Source organism: Carcharodon carcharias, chromosome 16, assembly GCF_017639515.1.
Source record: "Carcharodon carcharias isolate sCarCar2 chromosome 16, sCarCar2.pri, whole genome shotgun sequence".
Lineage (NCBI taxonomy): Eukaryota > Metazoa > Chordata > Chondrichthyes > Lamniformes > Lamnidae > Carcharodon > Carcharodon carcharias.
Genome location: NC_054482.1, coordinates 75,572,901 through 75,593,980, shown reverse-complemented (window position 1 = coordinate 75,593,980; position 21,080 = coordinate 75,572,901). Strand labels below are relative to the sequence as shown.

The following is a 21,080-nucleotide window of genomic DNA, read 5'->3' as shown; positions in this document are numbered from 1 at the left end:
CAATCACTAGTGGTGCTACTGAGTCACTCTTGGTAGTGGTCATTGAAGTCCCCCCTCCCAGAGTACATTCTGTGTCCTGGCCACCTTCAGTGCTTCCTCCAAGTGTTTTTCAACATGGAGGAGCACTGACTGATTCATCAGCTGAGGGAGGGAGATACATGCTAATCGGCAGGAGGCTTCCTTGACCATGTTTGACCTGATGCCATGAGACTTCATGGGATCCAGAATTGATGTTGAGGACTCCCAGGGCAACTCCCTCATGATTGTCTCCCGCTGTGCCACTACCTCTGCTGGGTCTGCCCTACCAGTGGGATAGGACATAACCAGGGATGGTGATGGTGGTGCCTAGGACATTATCTGTAAGGTATGATTCCGTGAGGATGACTATGTCAGGCTGTTGCTTGACTAGTCTGTGAGACAGCTCTCCCAATTTTGGCACTAGCCCCCAGATGTTAGTAAGGAGGACTTTGCAGGGTCGACATAACTATGATTCCTTTGTTGTTTCCAGTGCCTAGGTCGATGCCGGGCGGTCCATCCGGTTTTCCTTTTTTTGTGACTTTGTAGCAGTTTGTTACAACTGAGTGGCTTGATAGGCCATTTCAGAGGGCATTTAAGAGTCAACTACATTGGAGTCACGTGGTAAGGACAACAGATTTCCTTCCCTAAAGGGCATTAGTGAACCAGATGGGTTTTTACAAAAATGGTTTCATGGTCATCATTAGACTTTTAATTCCAGATTTTTATTGAATTCAAATTCGTGGTGGGATTCAAACCCGGGTCCCCAGAGCATTACCCTGGGTCTCTGGATCACTAGTCTAGTGACAATACCACTATGTCATCGTCTCTCCCTTAAGATTTCAACATTTGAGGAGAACAGAGTCAAATGTCTTTAGGAAAAGCGAGGGCAGCGCAAAGCGAATGCCTCCATCCATCCCTCCAACACTGACTTCCTATGCAATATTTGCATTCGTTATGAAAATTAAGACTTGGCCTAAGGCCACACATAAGACCACACCAACCTAAACTGTAAACTGATACTTTTTTTTTTGCTGAGCACTCATACGTCCAAGTGGGGAGAATCCAATGTATTGTTACAAGCTCAACTAACTCTAATAAATTTGGCAAACACAATTTCTCTTTCACAACAGCATGTTGGCTTGATTATATTATTATTTTCTAAATGGCTTCTTACTACTTCCTTAATTACGGGTTCCAACATATTCACGATAATTAGCTGGGTCATCTGGGTCTTGCTTAATTTTAATATTATACCGCCCCCATCCCAATGTGAACAAATCTGGACAGGGAGAGGCTGTTTCAGTATCCAATGAAGTCGGCGCGGAGGCGGGATATCCTCTTTACACGGCCCTCTAGTGAATGTATAACTTGCACATTTCAGTTCCTTAGTTCTTGCAACAAATGTCAGGAATGAGGAAAATTGGTTCTGTTGGAACTTTGGTCGTACGTGGCAGAGCTTGTCTTGCTCGGTCTGCTACAGGAACGTATCTACAGCCGGAGGTGTGCCCTTTAAGCAGCGAAGGACTGGGCAATGCATGGAGCAGGGTCACATCCTCGTCTGTCGGTGGAAGGCGATACTCGGAAACCTGTGGCGTTCACGAAATCCAGATACATCATTTACAGGGGGAGAACTCGGGTAAGGGATTAGTCTCTGGTCTTTTGCTACTGCCAGTTTGAGTGTGAGTGTCATACGTGGTGTATGGAATTTTCCGGCCCTGTTATCGTTTTGGGGGGTGGGGTGCAATATGATGAGAAAAGCCAAAAGTCGGTTTGTGACCATCCGATCCATCTGTCAGTGGCCGGCTCCGTTTACTGTCGCTGCACGTTGGGAACTTAATTTCAATATTCTAGGATCTCATTATAAGTCCTGTTTGCTGGAATCATCGCCCCCCCCCCCCCCCGCTGCGCTGGATCGTTGGGTCACCACACTGACGTGTTTCACGACTGTGCAGTAGTGACATGCACCTGGCGACCTTGCACTTCACTTGGAGCTTTGGAGGTTTGTTTGCCTACCTTGATTTGGGCAGCACTCGTGGTCAAAATTGCCAGGCTTCACAGGCAGCACCACATACATCACTTTTAGGGGGGATCAGGGGCAGGTCTCCACCTACCAGATCAGCCAGGGGTGGCTTTTCAACAGCTGCAGGGCTAAGGCTTGCTTGAGGAAGGGGGAGTAGTGGCCTCTGGCAAGGGAAGAGGCTGCTGGACAGGGGCTGTACTGCAGAAGGAGGGTTTCCCAGGGTGCATTTGTGGGGGCACATGTTGATCTGTGCAAGCAGCCTCAAGATGGTGAGGGCTGAGGAGGTAGTTTCCAGAGGAGATGAGGCCAGATGGATATGTGGAGGTATGTGTGAGAGAGTGAGTGGTGATGCCCCTTGAGTTGGCAGTGAGTGAGATGTCAGTGAATGTGCGATGGCCTTGAGTGTGTTAGTTTAGAGTGATAAGATGGTTGCATTACACTGGTGGCACAGATCAGATCATTCATCCGTTTTCTGCACTGGATGGTCGACCTCTTGTGTGCAACATTGGTACTGACCACCTCTGCCACCACCTCCCAAGCTGGAGTGGCAAGACTGATGGGCCTTTTGTGACCAGAGCAAGACTAGAGTACATCATGGTGGGCCTCCATGACATCCAGAAGGCATCCCAGGGATGTGCTACTGATTCATGGGGCTGCACTCTTCTTGGCTTTCAGGGCCATGTTTTCACTGGAGCAGCCCTGGGCTGCTAGCTTTGAGAAGTGTGTGCACAGCTGCAGTTAAAATATGGCGCCCCATGTGAGGAAGCGTTAAGATAACGGCATGGCGGGCAATTCAGAGGCCACCCGCCAACAAGATGGCGTGTTTCCTGTGGCTGCATATTTAATGAGGCGAGAATGGAACGATACGGCATGAAAACCCACTCTTGCGGCCAGCAGGTAAAATGACTTTTTTTCCACCCGCTACTGCACTTTGTGCAAACCTGGGACGATTCCGTGCTTCTACCTAAATCTGTAATAGCGATGTTTCCCTTTGGTAAATTCATAATTCTGATTTTAAATAAATTAAAGAAAGGGCTTGTATTTATATGATGTTGTTTATGGCTGCCCAAAGCATTTCACAACCAATGAAATACTTTTGAATACAGCCATTGTTGTAATAGCAGCCAATTTATACACAAGGTTTAATATCCCATCTGTAAGATAGCACCTCTGACAGTGCAGTACTGCACTGGAGTGTCAGCCTAAATCATAGCCCAGATTTTGCATTAAGAATAACAGCATTCACTGTTATTATGATGTAACTCATGCATGATAAAACACTGAAATCGGGAAGTTGCTGTCCAGTTTGCACTGCACGTCCTCAAGCTTTGCTACACTTGTATCTCGCTGAGAAATGAGGCATTTACATACAAGTAAGGGCATGAATTTGTGGTAATTTTCCACTAGTTACTCACTAAGTACACCACAAAAAAGAATTAGGCTTATTCATTAAAGTGACAGTGAATTCTTAACATCAATATATCTTATTTACTGCCAACCATCCTCTATGGCACTTTTCGTGCCATATCATCCCATTCTCGCCTCATTAAATATGCAGCCACAGGAAACACGCCATCTTGTTGGCGGGTGGCCTCCGAATTACCCGCCATGCCGTTATCTCAACGCTTCCTCACATGAGGCACCATATTTTAACTGCAGCTGTGCACACACTTCTCAAAGCTAGCAGCTCAGGGCTGCTCCGGTGAAGATGTGGCCCTGAAAGCCAAGAAGAGTGCAGCCCCATGAATCAGTAGCACATCCCTGGGATGTCTTCCGGACGTCATGGAGGCCCACCGTGATGTACTCTACTCTTGCCCTGGTCACAAAAGGCCCATCAGTCTTGCCACTCCAGCTTGGGAGGTGGTGGCAGAGGTGGTCAGTACCAATGTTGCACACAAGAGGTCGACCATCCAATGCAGAAAATTAACTTTTATAATAGAGTCTCATTCCTTCAAGCTTCAATTATTGTTGGAGAGTCAAAAAGGAATTTTTTTTTGTTTTTCCCTCTGTCTCATCATCTTTCTTTCCCTCTCTTTATTTTGCTTTCTATACATGATTTTACATTGAATTTTCACCTCCTAGTTTAGACTCTGCATTTCTCAATGAGGATTCTTGAATCTGACTGGTTGAAGAGACATGCTATTTACCTTACTCAGGTACCAGATGCCTTGTAAAGGATGGCGTGCTGTGTTAGACACCCAGTGATCATAAGTTGTTGCTCAAAAGGTCTGTAGGCAGCTGTAAGTGTAATGAACAATGAGCATCAATTGTTCGCTGTTGACCACAAATTCTTAACCGCTTAAGTCCATAGCAGGCATTGAACATCTCCTGATGTGGAAGCAAATGTGCTGCCATTGACCCAAAGCTGATGCTTAAAGGAAAAATTTTCACTAGTAAATTTCCTTGAAGTAATTTTCTTTTGTTTTGATTTGCCCTGAAAATAAACATGAAGATTAACCTAAGCAGCTATAACTGTGTAGTAAACTATAGTGCCACTTGCATTACATTTTTCCCCCCTGTAGCTTGTATGGACAGGATGGATAGGAAGGGAAGATATTTCCTGCAATTTAAATGTTAAAACCTTTAGATTTTAAGAAAGAAAGTTAGAAAACTTTACTCATTTGACTTCAAATAAGAGAGCTCAGCCAAAGCATCATCTTGTGAAAAGCTTTTCTCTCACTTATAGAAGAATTAAGTGAGTAATTCCACCACTTTAAACAGTGGAAGCTGAACAAATTTGGATTTAGGAGTGGTCTTAGCGCAGCCCTTAGTGCTGCACTGCTTTAGCTCTGGCTGAATCATGCAGTGCTGGTGGCTACGTGATCCTTTTTGAGAATTAACAGCAAAATTGATGTCTGCAATTATGAAGTCAGTGAATTCAAAATTTTTCTTTCAGGGATTGCAGCTGTTTTAATGAGCAGACCTCATGCAAGAAACTCCCTAGGAAATGTGTTTGTTAAGCAGGTATGTGCAATCTATCACTGTTGTCACTTGGCTTAAAATTGAGTTTGGTTTCAGGAGTATCTAATCTGATTCCACCTGTGATCCAAGTCTTAGCATTTGGTCCTTGGAACACTAACTCAAGTGCTATTTCCACTTAATTATTTTTTGACTTTTGTTGAATTTTATGAGTTGAAGTTTGGTAAGGGCTCTTTTTAGCATAGATGCCTCTTTGGGGGATAATCTCTAACTCTGAAAAAGATCTGTTAATATCAGCAATCTGAGATGTATGTAAATGGAACATGGATTTAAACTGATGTAGATCCAGCAAAATCACAATCAGCATGGATTCTAATGGGGGAGGAGCTAAGATAATTATCACTGTTTTCACACAGGGTGACAGCAAGTCCCAGGAAAATATGGAGCTTCATAATTGATAGCACAAGACACTTGCTGCATATTCTCCTATTTTGTTAGGCTTTTCAATGGTCCCTACAACCTACAGTGCCAAACAAGAGTCCAGGAAAATCTGGAGCAAAGCACGCTAGTATATGTTCACTCAGTTTTATGAAATATATATTTAACAAAGACCTACTCTGTTAATTTGTATTGCATATTTATGCTTTTTTCTCTCTCTCTCCTTGCTCACTGACTTTTTTCCTTTCCTTTGTCTGTTTCCTCTTAATACCTGTAATGATATCATAATCAATTTTGGTGCAGCCCTTTGACATGAAAGTTTACAGTTCCATTATGAGGACTTTGATTTTTCCCAACTGTGCCCGTATTAACAAGAACTACAAAGAAAAATCGGAACTGATTACTTGTTTCTAGCTTGAAGAAGCTGTTGAAGATTTGCGTCAAGACAAAAGTGTGCGTGTGGTACTGTTTAAAAGTCAGGTCAAAGGAGTTTTCTGTGCAGGTAAGGGATCTACTATCTGAGTAATTTGTAACCAGAGTTCACTGGCTCTGAAGGTAGCATACTCCTGTTGCAGTGATGAGAGGTTCTACTAACTTTATAAGGCCCTGCAGTATTTGGAAAACTGCTTTGTTTTTGGAGTTCTAAACTTTATGGTAGATACTTAATAGCAAAATTGTGCCTCAGTATTTGATTGTTGAGGAGCTAACTGAACCAGAATCAAGTTGGTGATATGATTAATAAAACCTGGCATAAAAACTTGCAAATATTAAATTGAAATGTATTAAATGTATTTCATTCTGTGTGATATCTTACTTTGCGGTATATAGATCATAACATTATTACCTTAATAAATTACAATTTAGTAGTCATTTTACTTTAACTAATAATTCCAAAGTCTGAAATATGAACATTCTGATCTATACCCTTCACGATTTCTTTCTTTGGTTTCTCACCCATTTTCCCACCGCCTCCTGCCTGTTGCTCCTCTTGAACCAATAAAGGAGTCGTGCAACACTTCCCCAGTGTGACTCCCTTCTTCAAGGTGGGTGGTGAAATTCCTTCCTTGTGTGGGCAGTCATGGATTTGAAGCCATTTTCCGCCTTTCAGGAGCAGTCTAGTAATGGGCCAATACACTGTCTATTATTCATTGCCAAAACCACAGTGATATAACATTATATGTAATTGGTTCTTCTGGGTGGTGAAGTGAGATGCCATAAATACTGTTGAAATTTGATTTGGTAACTAATTTCGAATGAGAGTATTGAAAAGCTGCTAACGTTAAAAATTTGTTTAACTTCAAAACATTTTAATGAGCTGAGTTTAAATACTGGATCTATTACTGGTGATTTTTATTCTAGCTGTGTTAACTCTTAAGTGACTGTATTGATCATTGCATTGTGTGCACCACAGAAGAGCCATTTGGTTCTTTATTTGCAGTGGAAATTATTGCTTACTAAGCTTTATTCTTTGCTTCTTTTAGGCCAGTACCAACAAAAGTTATCTTTGTATTCTTAGTGAAATTGTTTTCCAAATTATTTTCCCTTTTTCTCTCCCCAATTCATTTTCTAGGTGCTGACTTGAAGGAGCGTGCTGAAATGAATAATACAGAGGTTGGGCACTTTGTTCATAAACTGAGAAGTTTAATGAGCAAAATAGGCAAGTGCAAATTAATTAATTTATCTGTATCTCGGTAATGGTATTTTTAAGCAATTTTTTAAAAACTAAGTAGCACTTGCTGTCTGTTTTTTAAGCCTAGGGGTATTTGTGTGTGTGTAATGGACTGTTCAATGCAGTGTAGGGTTTCACCTGACCTACTCTGTGTAATGTAAAACAAAAACAGAATTACCTGGAAAAACTCAGCAGGTCTGGCAGCATCGGCGGAGAAGAAAAGAGTTGATGTTTCGAGTCCTCATGACCCTTCAACAGAATCTGTTGAAGGGTCATGAGGACTCGAAACATCAACTCTTTTCTTCTCCACCGATGTTGCCAGACCTGCTGAGTTTTTCCAGGTAATTCTGTTTTTGTTTTGGATTTCCAGCATCCACAGTTTTTTGTTTTTATCTTTGTGTAATGTACTATGTTTCTAAGTAGCCCAAAGTCATCTCAATTTCAGCAGGAAGCTTTATGGTTTGAATATATTGTAATTTGTTGCATATGTACTTCTGTTGACTAAAATAGACCAAATGATAGTGAGAACAAGAACAATAGAAAATAAAATCTATAAAGGGAAGAAAATCTTTTAAATTTTCAAATGCATAATCTTGAAAACATGTAGACTTGGAGCTGTGCTATTGAAAGTCAGCAGTATGGCTGTTTATCTCCTTCAAAATCTTGGTCACTGGGTTTGTCAGAAACCATCTAGTGTGAATTAGTCACCAGGTCACTTAGTGGTTACTCTTCTTTGAAGGATGTTCCTGTACTATTTGGATATTTAAAGATAATCTAGCAGTTTTCCACTTTATTTTGGTGATAAACCACAAATTGCCTGGTTTATTGAAGGATGTGAACTTCTGGCTTGGGTTGCGAAGCTAATGCCGTAGCCACTAGATTACTAGTAAGATCAACTTCTCCTATCTCCTCTATCGCTGCTAAACATCCATTTTTTTATCATTCTGCAGCACTTTGCTGATTTAAAAAAAAAACAGCAGCATCCAACGGCCTGTTTTATAAAGAAAAATCCATGCCCAATTTTTACTTTCAATTGAGGTTAGTGGGTTGGCCAGTTTGATTAAAATGATTTTCCCCAGGTGGCTTAGATTAAAACTAATCCTTGCCACTTCTGGCTCCTTGCAAGGCCTTCTCTGCTGGAGGGCTCAGCATGGGAGTCGGCCAATTTCCCACCCTCCCAGAAACAGCAAGCTACAGTCTGTAGAAAGCCCATGAGGCCCAGGCTTCATGTTGGCATGAATAGGCTGGCAGAGCGGTCACTTCATTGACTGTGCAAATATTTTGCGTCTGTCTTCACAGCACAAGAAACAAGGTACATACATAAAAATAGAGGGTAACCTAGGTGCTAAAATAAGTGAGGAAATTAAGATAATTTAATATCAGCAGAAAAATTTATGAGACTAAAGTCCAACAAATCCCCAGAACTGATGGCCTACAACCTAGTATTCTAAAAAACATGGCTGCAGAGGTGGTGGATGCACTGGCTTTGATGTCCCAAAATTCCCTATAATCTGGAATGGTCCCAGCAGATTGGAAATTAGCAAATGCAACACCGCTATTTAAGAAAGGAAGGAGAGAGAAAACGGGGGACTACAGCCCAGTTAGCCTAAGATCAGTTGTCGGAAAGTGTTGGAATCTATTATTAAGGAAGTCTTAACGTGCACTTAGAAAATCATAGTATGGCCATACAGAATCAACGGTTTTAGGAAATGAAAAGCACGTTTGACAAATTTCAGTTATTTTGAGGATGTAACTCATAGGGTAGATAAAGGGGAACTAGTAGATGTAACATACCCTGATTTCCAAAAGGCATTTAGTAAGGTGCCAAACAGAAGTTTAATAGGCAAGATAAGGGCTCATGGAGTTGGGGTAATATATTAGCATGGATAGAGAATTGGTTAGCAGATAGGAAGCAAAGTGTAGGTTTAAACAGGGCATTTTCAAGTTGACAGGCTATGATTAGTGGAGTGCCGCAAGGACCAGTGCTGGGAAGAGTAATGTATTTAAGTTTGTTTGACAGTAGTTTCCACCAAGCTTTGTAAATTATGAGTACAGAGAGGCTGCAAAGAGAAATAGACAGGTTAAGTGAGTGAGCAAAAAGATGGCAGATGGAGTATAATATGGGGAAGTGTGAAGTTATTCACTTTGATCGTAAGAATAGAAAAGCAGAATATTTTTTAAAAGGTATGAAACTTGTAAGTTTTGGTCATCTGGTTAGCTATAGTTACCAAGCCACATCAGTGCATAATAGATGGACAAGCGATTCTTGGCCATTGAGATTGCTAAAAACTAGTTTGAAGGGCTAGCTGTGATGGCTTAGCAATTGTGGTTGTTTTTGATATTGTACACATTTTTAAAATGTTTTCTCAAGTCTTAAAGGTGTGTGTTTTTTTTTAAAGCATTCCTGCCTATGCCCACCATTGCTGCAATAGATGGGTATGCTCTTGGTGGTGGTCTGGAGCTAGCATTGGCATGTGATCTTCGTGTTGCAGGTAGGATCAAATTGTGTCATATATGCCTATCTAATACCTTATCTAGACTGAGATCTCACAAGTAGAAATATAGAGCTTCATATATAGTTAAGAATAACTTAAAGGCTTATCTACAAAAATTGAGATTTGATGAGATGACTGGTAGGTTTGAGCCATTACTTCAGTCCTGTAACCTATCTGGGTTATGAGTTTTTTGTAAGTTCTTAATAAACCTTTCACAGGAGTGTCTCAATTCTTCTTGTCCCCAACTTTCTCATTGAAAATGAGGCAAAGGTTGAAAATAGCCATCTTTAACAGTGTTCCATGGCTACATAATTTAATAAAACATGCAGATAACGTAGAGCTAGATGGATCCTAGTATTCGTTCATTAGCCATAAAGATCTTTAGAATGGAACATTGCAGCTGTAAACTTGAAAATGACCTGTACAATAACGCGGGTGTCACTGGAAAAAAAAAAAAGACACATTGAAGCTTTTTGTCTTGCACTGATCAGGACATTTGCAAGAATACCAAATGTAAAAGGAACAACAATTTATGCTTCATGAGAAGATAGTGATGTTTGGTTGATAAGTGGACTCTTATTAGTAGAGGCGTTGCCATTGAGAATGCACCGGTTAACTGCCAAGCTTTGTTTAAATTCAAAACAGGCAGATTGACTCTGATTGGTCAAGGCATTGCCTGGGGAATGAACCAGAGAGTGGCTGTTGCCTGTTTTGTTGTTGAAACAGGTACAATGTGTGTACATGTTCTTTCTGTTCTGTAAAGAACAGGGCCCTGTGTATTAATAAATGTAGCTTCTAGCACCCGTAAGTGTGCCATACTGTGAGACCGACTGACAATCCTAAATTGGTTATCAGTGTAATTCTTAGCAGACTCAGGATTATTTAGCTACGTTGTCCTATCGCAGAATCACATCCAATGTTGGACACTGTGACTGGGATTTTCTGGTCCTGCCCATGGCGAGAATCGCAGGTGGGACTGGAAAATCCTGGCCTGTGTTTAGAGTTTTGCAAGCATAGGCTGGTTGGGTATGGTCAGTACTCTGTTGTGAACAGCCAAAGGGACATGCTGTTTGATCCACCAGTCTTTAGGTCATACAGCCTACATACCTGGCATCACACTGACACTGAAATTCATATATCACGTTACTCATTTGTGTGATAGGCAGAATGTCTTTTTGGCTTGACAGCAGCATCCTGCTAGTGGCAAACACCACTTGTGTTGCTACTGCATAGTAGCAGTGTGAAACTGCCAGCTTCACCAGTTGCTCAAATTTTTGAGATACCTTGCTCTTCCAGGGCAATCTGAGGAAGACTGCATACTTTTCAGGACCGAAAGTGATGGCCTTAGGCCCATTCATGAGTTTGCGCAGGATGCCGTCCTATTTCAGCATCAAGCTTGCACGGTGAACAAATGGCTTAGGCCTTATTTATGAGGTTGCCAATAAGGCCAATCTTACAGCATGTGGAACTGTAGGAATCCCAACGTGTATATTGACACATGAAGGTAGGCTTGTGGTAGACGGTAATAGAGAACTCCCTGGCAGATTTCTCTACTAGCATGTCAGGGAAAGGGAGCTCATTTGCTCCATTTCAAAGGTGAATCTGAGCACAGGATGGAGCCCCAATTATTTACTAGTAAAGTTAATTGCTATAGCTTAGTAAACAGCAGCCAAGATGGATTCAGAGAAAGATCTGTCTGATCACAACTTATTGGAGAAAGTGAGAACTGAAGTGGATTCTGTAAAACCCTATGACATGTTGTAGCTAGAATTCCAGGAAACATTTGAAATATTCCACATAAAAGACTTAGTTGAACCTCAAAGCAGTGGGAATTCGAGGCAAGTCTTGGATAATTAGTTGAAAGGTAGAAAACAGTAGGTATTCAATGGGGTAGGGGAATATTCAATGGGTGCCCCAGGTCTCAGTATTGGAACTACTTTGGTTCTAATTTACATAATTGACTTTTAACTCTGAAATATGATTAGTCAAATTTGTGATGAGGCAGAAGACTCGGAGAAGGCAACTTAGAAATTACAAATTAACCTGGATAAAGTACTTAAAAGTAGACAGAACAATGGTAGAAGGAATTGAATATGGGCAAATGAAAAGTCTTGCTCATAGGAAAGGCAACGGACAACAAGTACTCTATGAATGATGTTGAACTAGCTAAGGATGACATTGTGAGACCTAAGAGTCCGCGTAGATTTCATTTTCAGCCAATGCAAAGTATCAGTCATCAGAGCTGATAGCATGTTGAACTATATAGCTAAAAAGAATACAAATTTGAGGAAGCTGTTATCAAACTGTATAGTGCTCTGCTCAGATCACACCATGAATATTGTGGCCAGTTCTGGTCGCTAGGGAAAAGGGGAGATATTCAAGTATTTGAGACAGTGCAGAGAAGAGCCACAAGGCTGATTTTATGAGGAAGCACTGCAAAGGCTTCAGCTTTTCAGTGTTGAAAATGTGTTTCTTATTTGATCTTGAGTTATGTAAGATTGTAAATTGTGTGGAAACATAAATCCAGAAAAGTAGTTTTGATGTTTTGATTAAATTGAGTAGAAGAGGCCAAAGGCTCAATTAGTAAAGGCAAATCCAGATTTCCTTGTGAATTATTTCCCATGTGCTCTTTCTCACTCCCTCTCGCCCTTTCTGACATGCAGATGCTTTCCCTCAGTTTTCTTCCCCCCACCTCCCCCTGGGCTTGCTTTCTCTTTTTGCTGTTGGACAAAAAGTAAAATTACTGCATTGCAGTTCTTGGTTCAAATTTCATTGCTCCAGTATCGCAGTTATGAAGCTGCCTCTTATTGTCCACTAGCACATTGTGATGTTAAGTAGCTCATGTCTGTTAACATTTAGTTGGCGTAATGCAGAGCAGTTGGTTTATTGCCACTTGTTTTTTAACTTTAGCGTCTTCTGCCAAAATGGGTCTTATTGAAGTTACCAGAGGCCTTCTTCCAGGTGCTGGTGAGTTACTTTTTGCACTATATAAAAGAAAGGCTTGTGATGGAGTGGATAGTGTTTGAAAACTAGGAGTATTTTTGCTTTTCCAATAACAATAAAAGCAGTGACTAAACTTCCACTCAATTGGTTACAATTGGTAAAAGCAGACCTTGCAATTGCCTGCAATCTACAAGATAGGTTTTTCACATTTTATTTACCTGAATGTGAATGCCAGCAGCAGGCTGATCTTAGTTGACTGTTAGATGGATGGTGCCACATCGGGTCCAACATTGAGTCCCTCGGGATTCACGATTCAGATGCAGAGCGTGCCCACCTCCCCCACCACCACATGCCCAAACATTGGGACAACCAAATTTCTAGGCCCATGATTATCATTTGCACCTATAGCTAATTAGAAATCCTTATAGCAGCAAAGCACAAATACAGTAAGACTCATGTCACTACCCAATTTACACTATAGGGAGGCTATAGCAATATTCTGCCTTTTGAACTACATGGGGAGGGTGGGGTAAGGATAGTGTTGCTGTACAGTCCAGACAAGGTCTTCAGAATCTTCTCTGATGAAGGATTCTGCCATCAAATGCAGAAGGAGATGGCAACAGGATGTGGTGGCCTACAAAATTGCAGATCAAAAAGGGAGCTGCTCTAAAGACAGGGAGATTGGTGTACTACATTGTGGTTGAAAATCACTTATCATAATTCCTACAATGAGACAGTGGCTGGAGAGGGGGATGGAATTGGTAGAAAGGGTATGGATTTTGTACAGATAATTCCTTCTCGTGTGTTTGGATGATGTCGCTGAATGCCAGCATGAGTAAGAGGAAGGGACGAAGGCTATAATGTTAGGTGACTCCAAAGATGATGGTGTGGGGATGGGAAGGGAAGCTATGCTAAACATGCTGTAGCCAAGATTGAATAGATAAGAGTGGAACCATGCAAAGACAACCTTCCTCAGCTGAAGAGAGGAGAGGCTTTGGAGGAGTATGATGTGATCGGCTATATCAAATGCTGTGGAGTTGTCGAGAACTAAAGAGGAATGGTGCAAATGGTCAGTCACAGAGGATATCATCAGTGATGGATTAGGGCCATTTCAGAGCTGTGTTTGGAAGGAATCCTAACTTATAATAGACATGGAGTTGTGGGAAAGGTGGGCATGAATTTGGAAGATGACAACATTTACAAGGACTTTGGAACGGGGAATTGAAAATGGGGTGATTGTTTACAAGGACAGAGTAAAGAATGGGTTTTGTGAGGATAAAAATGGGGGTTTTGAAATAGGGACCTTGAGTAGGAGAATCAAAGAATTGAGGAATTGTTAGTGTCAGCATTCGCTGAAATATTCAGGGATTTTCCATAAAAGAGTTGCTTGGTAGTACAGACTTGAGTATTGCTGGAAAAGAAAGATATGCTGTGGAAGTTTTTCATCTTGCACTCATTAGGAGAGACACAAAAATGCCAAATTTCAGAGAACAGTAATTTATACTGCATGAGAAAAGGATGCTGATTGGCAGGCAAATTGACTCTGGTTGAGAATTGCCATGGAGAATGCACCAGGGAACTATTGTCCTCCATGCTTTTATTTAATTCAGAAAAGGCACAATGCCTGGACATATTCCTTTTGCTTGCAAAGGGCAGGTCCTTACATATGAAAATAAGTAGTTTCTGGCAAGCATAAGTGGGCCACATTGCAAGCCTGACTGGTGGTCTTAAATTGCTCATTAGTGTAGGTCTTACCATAATCTTGAATGTTCAGCAAGTGCTGTCCAATTGTGGAATCACATCTAACTTTACACATTATGTTCTGAGTTTTGTAAGGACAGGCTGGTTGAGTACGATCAGCACTCTGCTTATTGCGAACAGCTGAAGTGATGTGCTCTTTGATACAGTCCATCAGTGCGTACAAATGAGTAATGTGATTATAGATTTTAGTGCTATTGTAATGCCAGGTATGTAGGCCGTATGTCCCAACGACTGGAGGATCGCATCAAACTGCATGCCCTTTTTGCCTGTTCACAATGCTTTGTATGTATTATAATATGGATTACTGAGAGATTTCTCCTGTAGTTTTTTTCACATTAAATGATCAGATATGCTTTTTATTATCACAGTCTTGTTTTTGGGTTAGGTGAGTTTCTCTTTCTCCCTCCATCATTTTGAGTACCACCATAGCTGGATGCTCTCTCCTTTTAGGAAGCTGCACATCCTGTTTGGTTATCTTTGGTCTACTGCTTTTGCGTTTGGCTTCCTTCCGGTTCCTTTTTTCTGCCTGTCCCCTGCTTTCCACTGTGCATCCATAGTCCTTTACACCTGGGAGTGATAACTTAAATTCCCTGCAGTGAATTGACCGGGTGGGCGGGCTAATGAAATAGGTTTAAATAAAACAGTGTAGCACCAATTATAGAAATAGTTGTTGGAGAGAGAGGTCTGATGAACAGATAGACCTGAAATGTTAACTTTTCTCTCCGTCCATGCTGCCTGTTCTGCTAAGTGTTTCCACCATTTTGTTTTCCATTTTAGAAGCACAGTAGTGTTGACAGATTGAGAAGTATAATGGTATATTAAAAATACCTGTTATTACACCAAGGCATGACAGATTTGTGGTGCAGAATACAAATACATGCTAGACATAAGTTTTATGAATCTAACCAACTATGTAGAGTTATATATTGCCACAAGCTTCAGCCATGTGAAAAAACTGGAATTGTAAATATTAAATGAAATTTGTGTGACCAAATCGCTGATCTATGCTGTGATAGTTAATCAAAACTTTATTTCTGTTCTCAAGGTGGTAGCCAACGGTTGCCTCGAGTTGTGGGAATTGGCATGGCAAAGGAACTTATTTTTACTGGTCGCCAGATAGATGGTGAACAAGCAATGTCCATAGGTCTAGTGAATAATGCTGTGACCCAAAACAATTTGGAGGATGCGGCTTATCAAAAGGCACTAGATCTGGCTAAAGAGATACTTCCGCAGGTTTGTAATAAAATGTGTTAATAAAGTCAGTGAAGACTTTGGCAGTTTTTTTGTGGTGTAAACTTAACAGTGGATAGGTAAGTGGATGCTGGAGTATATCCTATCATCTTGCAGCAGGGAAGTATGGTCATTCCACAGCTGCTTCAGCTGAAGGCGGTCCTATCTAATAGATAATCTACATTTGTGTTACCCACCTAAATCTATAATGGTGTTAATGTAGGGTGAGAATTGTTGGTAATCATTATAAAACTCTATTTTACATCAAACCTGACTTTGAGTGGACCGAAGCCACAGAATAAGGTTTAAAAAGTCTCCAGTGATCTAAACAGGTCTTAAAATGGCTGAACATCTACATAACTACATCTTGCTATTTATAAAACTATCAGAACAGATTCAGGCTGTCTGGTCATAGCCCACTAAAAATAATAACAAACTTAAATGAATGTGAATTGCCACCTTCTGAACTATTGAAAAGACATTTGGATTATATTGAGTTATACGGAGTCGAGACATTAACTGTATTCCTCTCCACAGATGCTGTTAGACCTGCTGAGTTTTTCCAGGTATTTTTGTTTTCCTTTTGGACTAAGGTGGGTGAGGACCAAGCCATTAAACTCAATCACGTTGGATAATGGACCTTGGCTGAAAAGAGGGTTCCACCGACCATTTTAAACAATGGACCTGGAATGCATTTATGACAATCAAGGACAGTTGTGTGAAAGCAAGCCAGCTTTATATGTAGAGAGTGTGATTTTCAGGATCAGGAACCAGAAAGACCTGGAGTGGGTAACAGCAAGAAGAGAACTTGTAGTGTCCCTCTCGCTCATGCTCCAGCCATTCTGCAAGCACGTATCCTGCCTGTATTTTGACCAAACGCTGTGAGCAGCAGCATCAACATAAGGCAAACAGCTGCTGACCACGAGTAAAAGATGGATTGTCCATTAACATTTTAACTAACTCGATGCAGAATCCTGAAAAATCCATAAACTCATCCTGAAACCATCCAAGTCATCAGTCCACAGGATTTGTATATAAAAGTGACTTTTTTTTGGACACTCAAACAATTTAGCTACCCATCACCCCCACTCCTTGTCATTTGCGTGTGTGTATGTGTATGTATATGAGAGACTCTTTTGGATGCATATGAATGTGATTGTAGCATTTTTTTTATAGATCAAGTTTAAGTACAATAAAAACTATTTTCTCTTAAAACATTGAATTGGAACGCAAATTCTTGAATTAAAAAAAACACCTTTTGCGGTCAACTGAGGTGAAAAGAGAGGCTGCCATTTTACTATTCGTTTGGCTGTAACATAAATCATTGATTTTTGACTGTAAATATCTGAATATTATCTTACTGATTATTTTTCTGATTAATCTTAAAGGGTCCAGTAGCTGTGAGGATGGCAAAACAGGCAATGAACAAAGGTATTGAGGTAACGTACTAGATGCATAATTTTTCCCTAATCTTTAAAATCGTGTGTGAGAAACAAAGTTCCTGAACTGATTCACTGGATAAATGCCACTATCTAGTGCAGTGCAAAGACATAGGAAACAGGGTCCCAAGTTTGATCCCTGGTGCATACAGTTAGCTGACCTCAGTTGGTGTAGCAGTAGGGGTTTTAGGTTGAGGACAAATTTATAAGAAATATTAGCCTGGTCACTGCTCCTGCTGCAAAGTGCTAAGTTCAAGATTAGGCCTAGCTGCAAAGTCAGAACTGTTACTGACCCTTCTGGTCTAAACAGCAAATGCTCTTTTGCGATACTCCTCCTCCTCCTTCCATGAGCCAGTGCCTTGAGGAAAGGAAAGGTATTTTTTTTTTTAAAAACAAAGCACATGGTTTTCTTGGAACAACTATATCAAACTGCTTTTTTCAGTTGTGACAGTACGGCCAGCTAATTTGCACAATGCTTCACTGACAGACCAACTATTTCTGACATTCATGATGCACTCTTTTTAAGTTGTCTTTTAGAGAAAAAGTGAAGAAATTATATGCAAATGCATGAATATATGGATTAAGCCTAATAAAACAACAAACAAAGTTGGCATAAACCATCCATTTGAGCAACTTTATTGATCTTAACCTCTAGAACCACCTTCCCCACAAAAATGGCTGCACTTAGCAATTCTGGCCAATTAAGGTTTGTCTCATGTAGGCTAAGGTTATGAATGGCTACAGGGATTAGGATAAAGGTGATAGGTAATGGAAAAAGAGGCAAATAGATCTCTTATATAATGCCTTTCACCTTTAAAACATTTCAACAAATAAAATTTGGAGTTTTTCCACAAACATGGCAGTCAATTTGTGCACAGAAGGGTCCTGCAAACAGCAAATGAGGTAAGCCACAAATTAATCTGTATTGGTGATGGTACTTGGGGGCACTTCACAATCTTCCTACCTTTGACTAGTACCGTGGATATTTTATTTCCACCCAAACAGGCAGACTAGGTCTGTTCTTGCCTGTTCTAAAAATATAGCAGCTCAGCCAATTCAACTTCTGTGTAGGACTAAAAGAATGCTATCAGCCTATAAAGTGTTCAAATTCAGGAGTAGAGCTTGAAACTGCAGCCATTTGCTAATCACTGGCACTAAACTCAATGTATGGAGTTGATCCCGATTGTTTCACCATCTTGATCTTTTAGTTTTGAAGAGGATCAAGTAGTATTTGTGTTTTCCTTGCTCATATTTCTTCTCAACAACCGCTAATAGTTCCACAATGTTGGTTGCTATTCTCCATCAGTGAGCCCTGATAAGTCTGCCATTATTTAATTGACAGGTAGACTAGCCAAACCCACTTGTGTCCGTACAAAAAAACATTTCAGATTTCCAGTATCTGCAGTAAGAACAAAAAATGCCAGTAAAACTCAGCAGGTCAGGTAGCATCCATAGAGAGAAACTGAGTTAAATGTTTCAGATTGATGACCTTTCTTCAGAAGTGTTCCAGTGCAATGTCATCAACCTGAAACGTTAACTGTTTCTTGGCACAGGTGCTACCTGACCTAAGTTTTTCCAGCATTTTTTTTTGTTCCATTCGTGTTCTTGCCTGGCATCTAAACTCTTGATTGCTTTCAACCACTGCTTGGAAAATGCAGTGACAATCCTAGTTGTCATTTCCCTTCCCCCAGGGTGTTGAGGCCAATTGTAGCATATCTACTATCCTAGCTCAGTTCATCTAACTCGGCACTGATGAGGGATTGAACCTGGAGTTATTCTTGCTCCATATAAAATGGCTACTTGCTGGATAAAGTTGAAGTAGCTAGCTTGTTGTATTTTTAAATTTGTGTGAAACTGTCTTGGTAGAGAAGTGAGCACAATTGAATTTTAACATTGAACTTAAAAAAAAAAAATTGCTTTCAAAATGATCATGATTCCAATGCAAACTGTACAGAATACATAGTAAAATTGGAAAATGCTGGAGAAACTCAGCAGGTCTGACAGCATCTGTGGAGAGAGAAGCAGAGTTAACATTAAGTCCGTATAACTCTCCTTAAGAATACGAAGTAACCTCTCCAGCACTGGACTCAAAGGTCACCATTTTAAAAATAACATTAAGTACTTAAATTTACTTGGATCCATTTTGTCTTGCAAAAAGTCAAATTTACAACTGATAATCAAAAATGTTTACAAGAGTCATAACCACTAGATGAGATAGTGGCCAGATCTTTGGAAAGTTCAGAATGCAGTTGGCTATAAGAGATAACTCAAATAAGTTGACGTATCACAAGAGTCAAGCTTGATGGGTCAAATGTACTTTCCTCAACAAATTTAAAATCCTTCATTCAGAAGAATAAATAAAAGTCGAAGGACGTTCCTCGACTAAATGATCATGCCAGCATTTAGCTGAAACCCCAGAGTAAAATCAGTGAAACCATAACACCTATAAAAAAAACATGCATTTCCTAATGGTAAGGGTTATCATTTTGAAATGAATATTTCTCATGTTAATTGTTTAAAAGTACAGATTCAAATTGTGAAGGTTAATTATATCTACAGTATAGCCCAATTAAAGCAATATTGGACTTCCAGTTGTACTTATTATATGCTCTTTCCAATTCTCTGCAGGTGGATATTTCATCTGGAATGGCAATTGAAGAGATGTGTTACGCTCAGGTATGAAGTGTCCTTGCTGCTTTTTTTTTAAAACAAACCTCAAGCAATTATGTTTTAGTCTATAAGATGGTTTGTAAAAATTGAAAAATATTTTAAGATAGTTATACCTTTTGCCAATTCAGGTCATTCCTACAAAAGACCGGTTGGAGGGGATGGCAGCATTTAAAGAAAAACGACTACCACATTTTACTGGAGAATAAAATGGAACAAGTCTCAGATCTACAAGATGATTATACCTTCTAAGTTCCAGTTACAATAATAGGGCTGCTTAAGTACTGAACTTTTACAGACTGCCTTTGTGGAGATTACTGAATTTTTCACCTGGTTTCAGCATCAATTAGTACAATATACAGTCCAAATTTCATCCAGGATAATGTTTTCACTGCATGCAGTGAAAACAAGGAATTATTGCACAAGATAATTCTGTTAGTGATTTGATGCAAGTAGTCCCAGTGATTAGTACATCAGAAGGTAGAAATCCTGAACATATGCTGCACTAGTTAGCTTTCAGTAGTACTTCTGGAAAACTGATTTTTTGCTGGGTTGATCAATGTTACTTTTTATTTTGTTCCACTCATTCTCCTGTCTACCCAAAACAACTTCTGTTTACTCATTTGAGACTATGCAATGTTATAAGCTATCCTCAGTGTTTTACAGCACAGTTTTAGTATTAATTATTTCTAATCTTTTTAGATATGGAAATTAATTACATTACAACCAAGATTATTATCTTTCAACAAAACTGCCACTAGTCTGATCACAATAATACTACACAAAGTGAGTCGTGGCTTTGGAAAGAGGACTTTGATAACGTGAAACAATTGATTCCTACTAATGGTGACAGTATTGATTTCACCTGTCTCCTATATGGTTAACATTTGCATGAAAATACAAGCAATGTTTTAAAAAAAAAGCTATGGTTTGACATTTAAAGCTGTCTGTTCAAATAAACCACATTTTAAATTTGATAATGAAACTATCACATCTTTTAATAATTGGATGTTGGTAAGCAGAACTGTAGTGTTGTAATTTCTACATAGAACACTGCTGCATGTACAAGCTGAGCCCCTCCGCCTGTAGTGTACTGGTATGTCCACTAACTAGTAAAATGCACTATTAATGCTTATGTGGCAATAGCAATGTACAAAGGTTGTAGGATAGGGCTGCAGAACAGCTGGTTTGATCCCCAATTTGTGCTGAGTAAGCTGATCATAGTCTAGTAATTCCTGCTGTAGGTGTAGCATGTTCAGATGTTGTGTAGACATTGACTTCAGCAGAACAGCCAAATTCCACCCAACGGACTTTTGAATGACTTGCTGCATTTTATGGCTCCACTCCCGCTGCGACGGGGCCATAAAATTCTGCCCTGTGATTTGATCAATTTTCATGATTAATAAACTGCCAACATTTCAGTGGCTGAGGTTCATACTTGAACAGCAAGACACAGGAAATTGATAAAATAATGCACCAGT

The 21,080-nt window shown here is 40.1% G+C and overlaps 1 protein-coding gene across 3 annotated transcripts; it reads left to right on the top strand.

Moving 5' to 3' along the window:
• Positions 1-1,321: 1,321 nt before the first annotated feature.
• On the top strand, positions 1,322-20,576 carry echdc2 (enoyl CoA hydratase domain containing 2). 3 transcript variants are annotated; one of them, XM_041208206.1, is made up of 10 exons: positions 1,322-1,654; positions 4,935-5,002; positions 5,810-5,897; positions 6,966-7,052; positions 9,464-9,556; positions 12,470-12,526; positions 15,309-15,496; positions 16,882-16,924; positions 19,561-19,608; positions 19,731-20,576. In XM_041208206.1, exons 1-9 carry the CDS (start codon positions 1,420-1,422, stop codon positions 19,587-19,589), a joined length of 888 nt encoding a protein of 295 aa, XP_041064140.1. In that variant the 5' UTR covers positions 1,322-1,419; the 3' UTR covers positions 19,590-19,608; positions 19,731-20,576. The 3 variants fall into 3 exon arrangements, with proteins under 3 accessions (XP_041064140.1, XP_041064139.1, XP_041064138.1); XM_041208204.1 differs by having other exon boundaries at positions 1,324-1,654; positions 16,882-16,932; XM_041208205.1 differs by lacking the exon at positions 12,470-12,526 and having other exon boundaries at positions 1,323-1,654; positions 16,882-16,932.
• Positions 20,577-21,080: the final 504 nt, after the last annotated feature.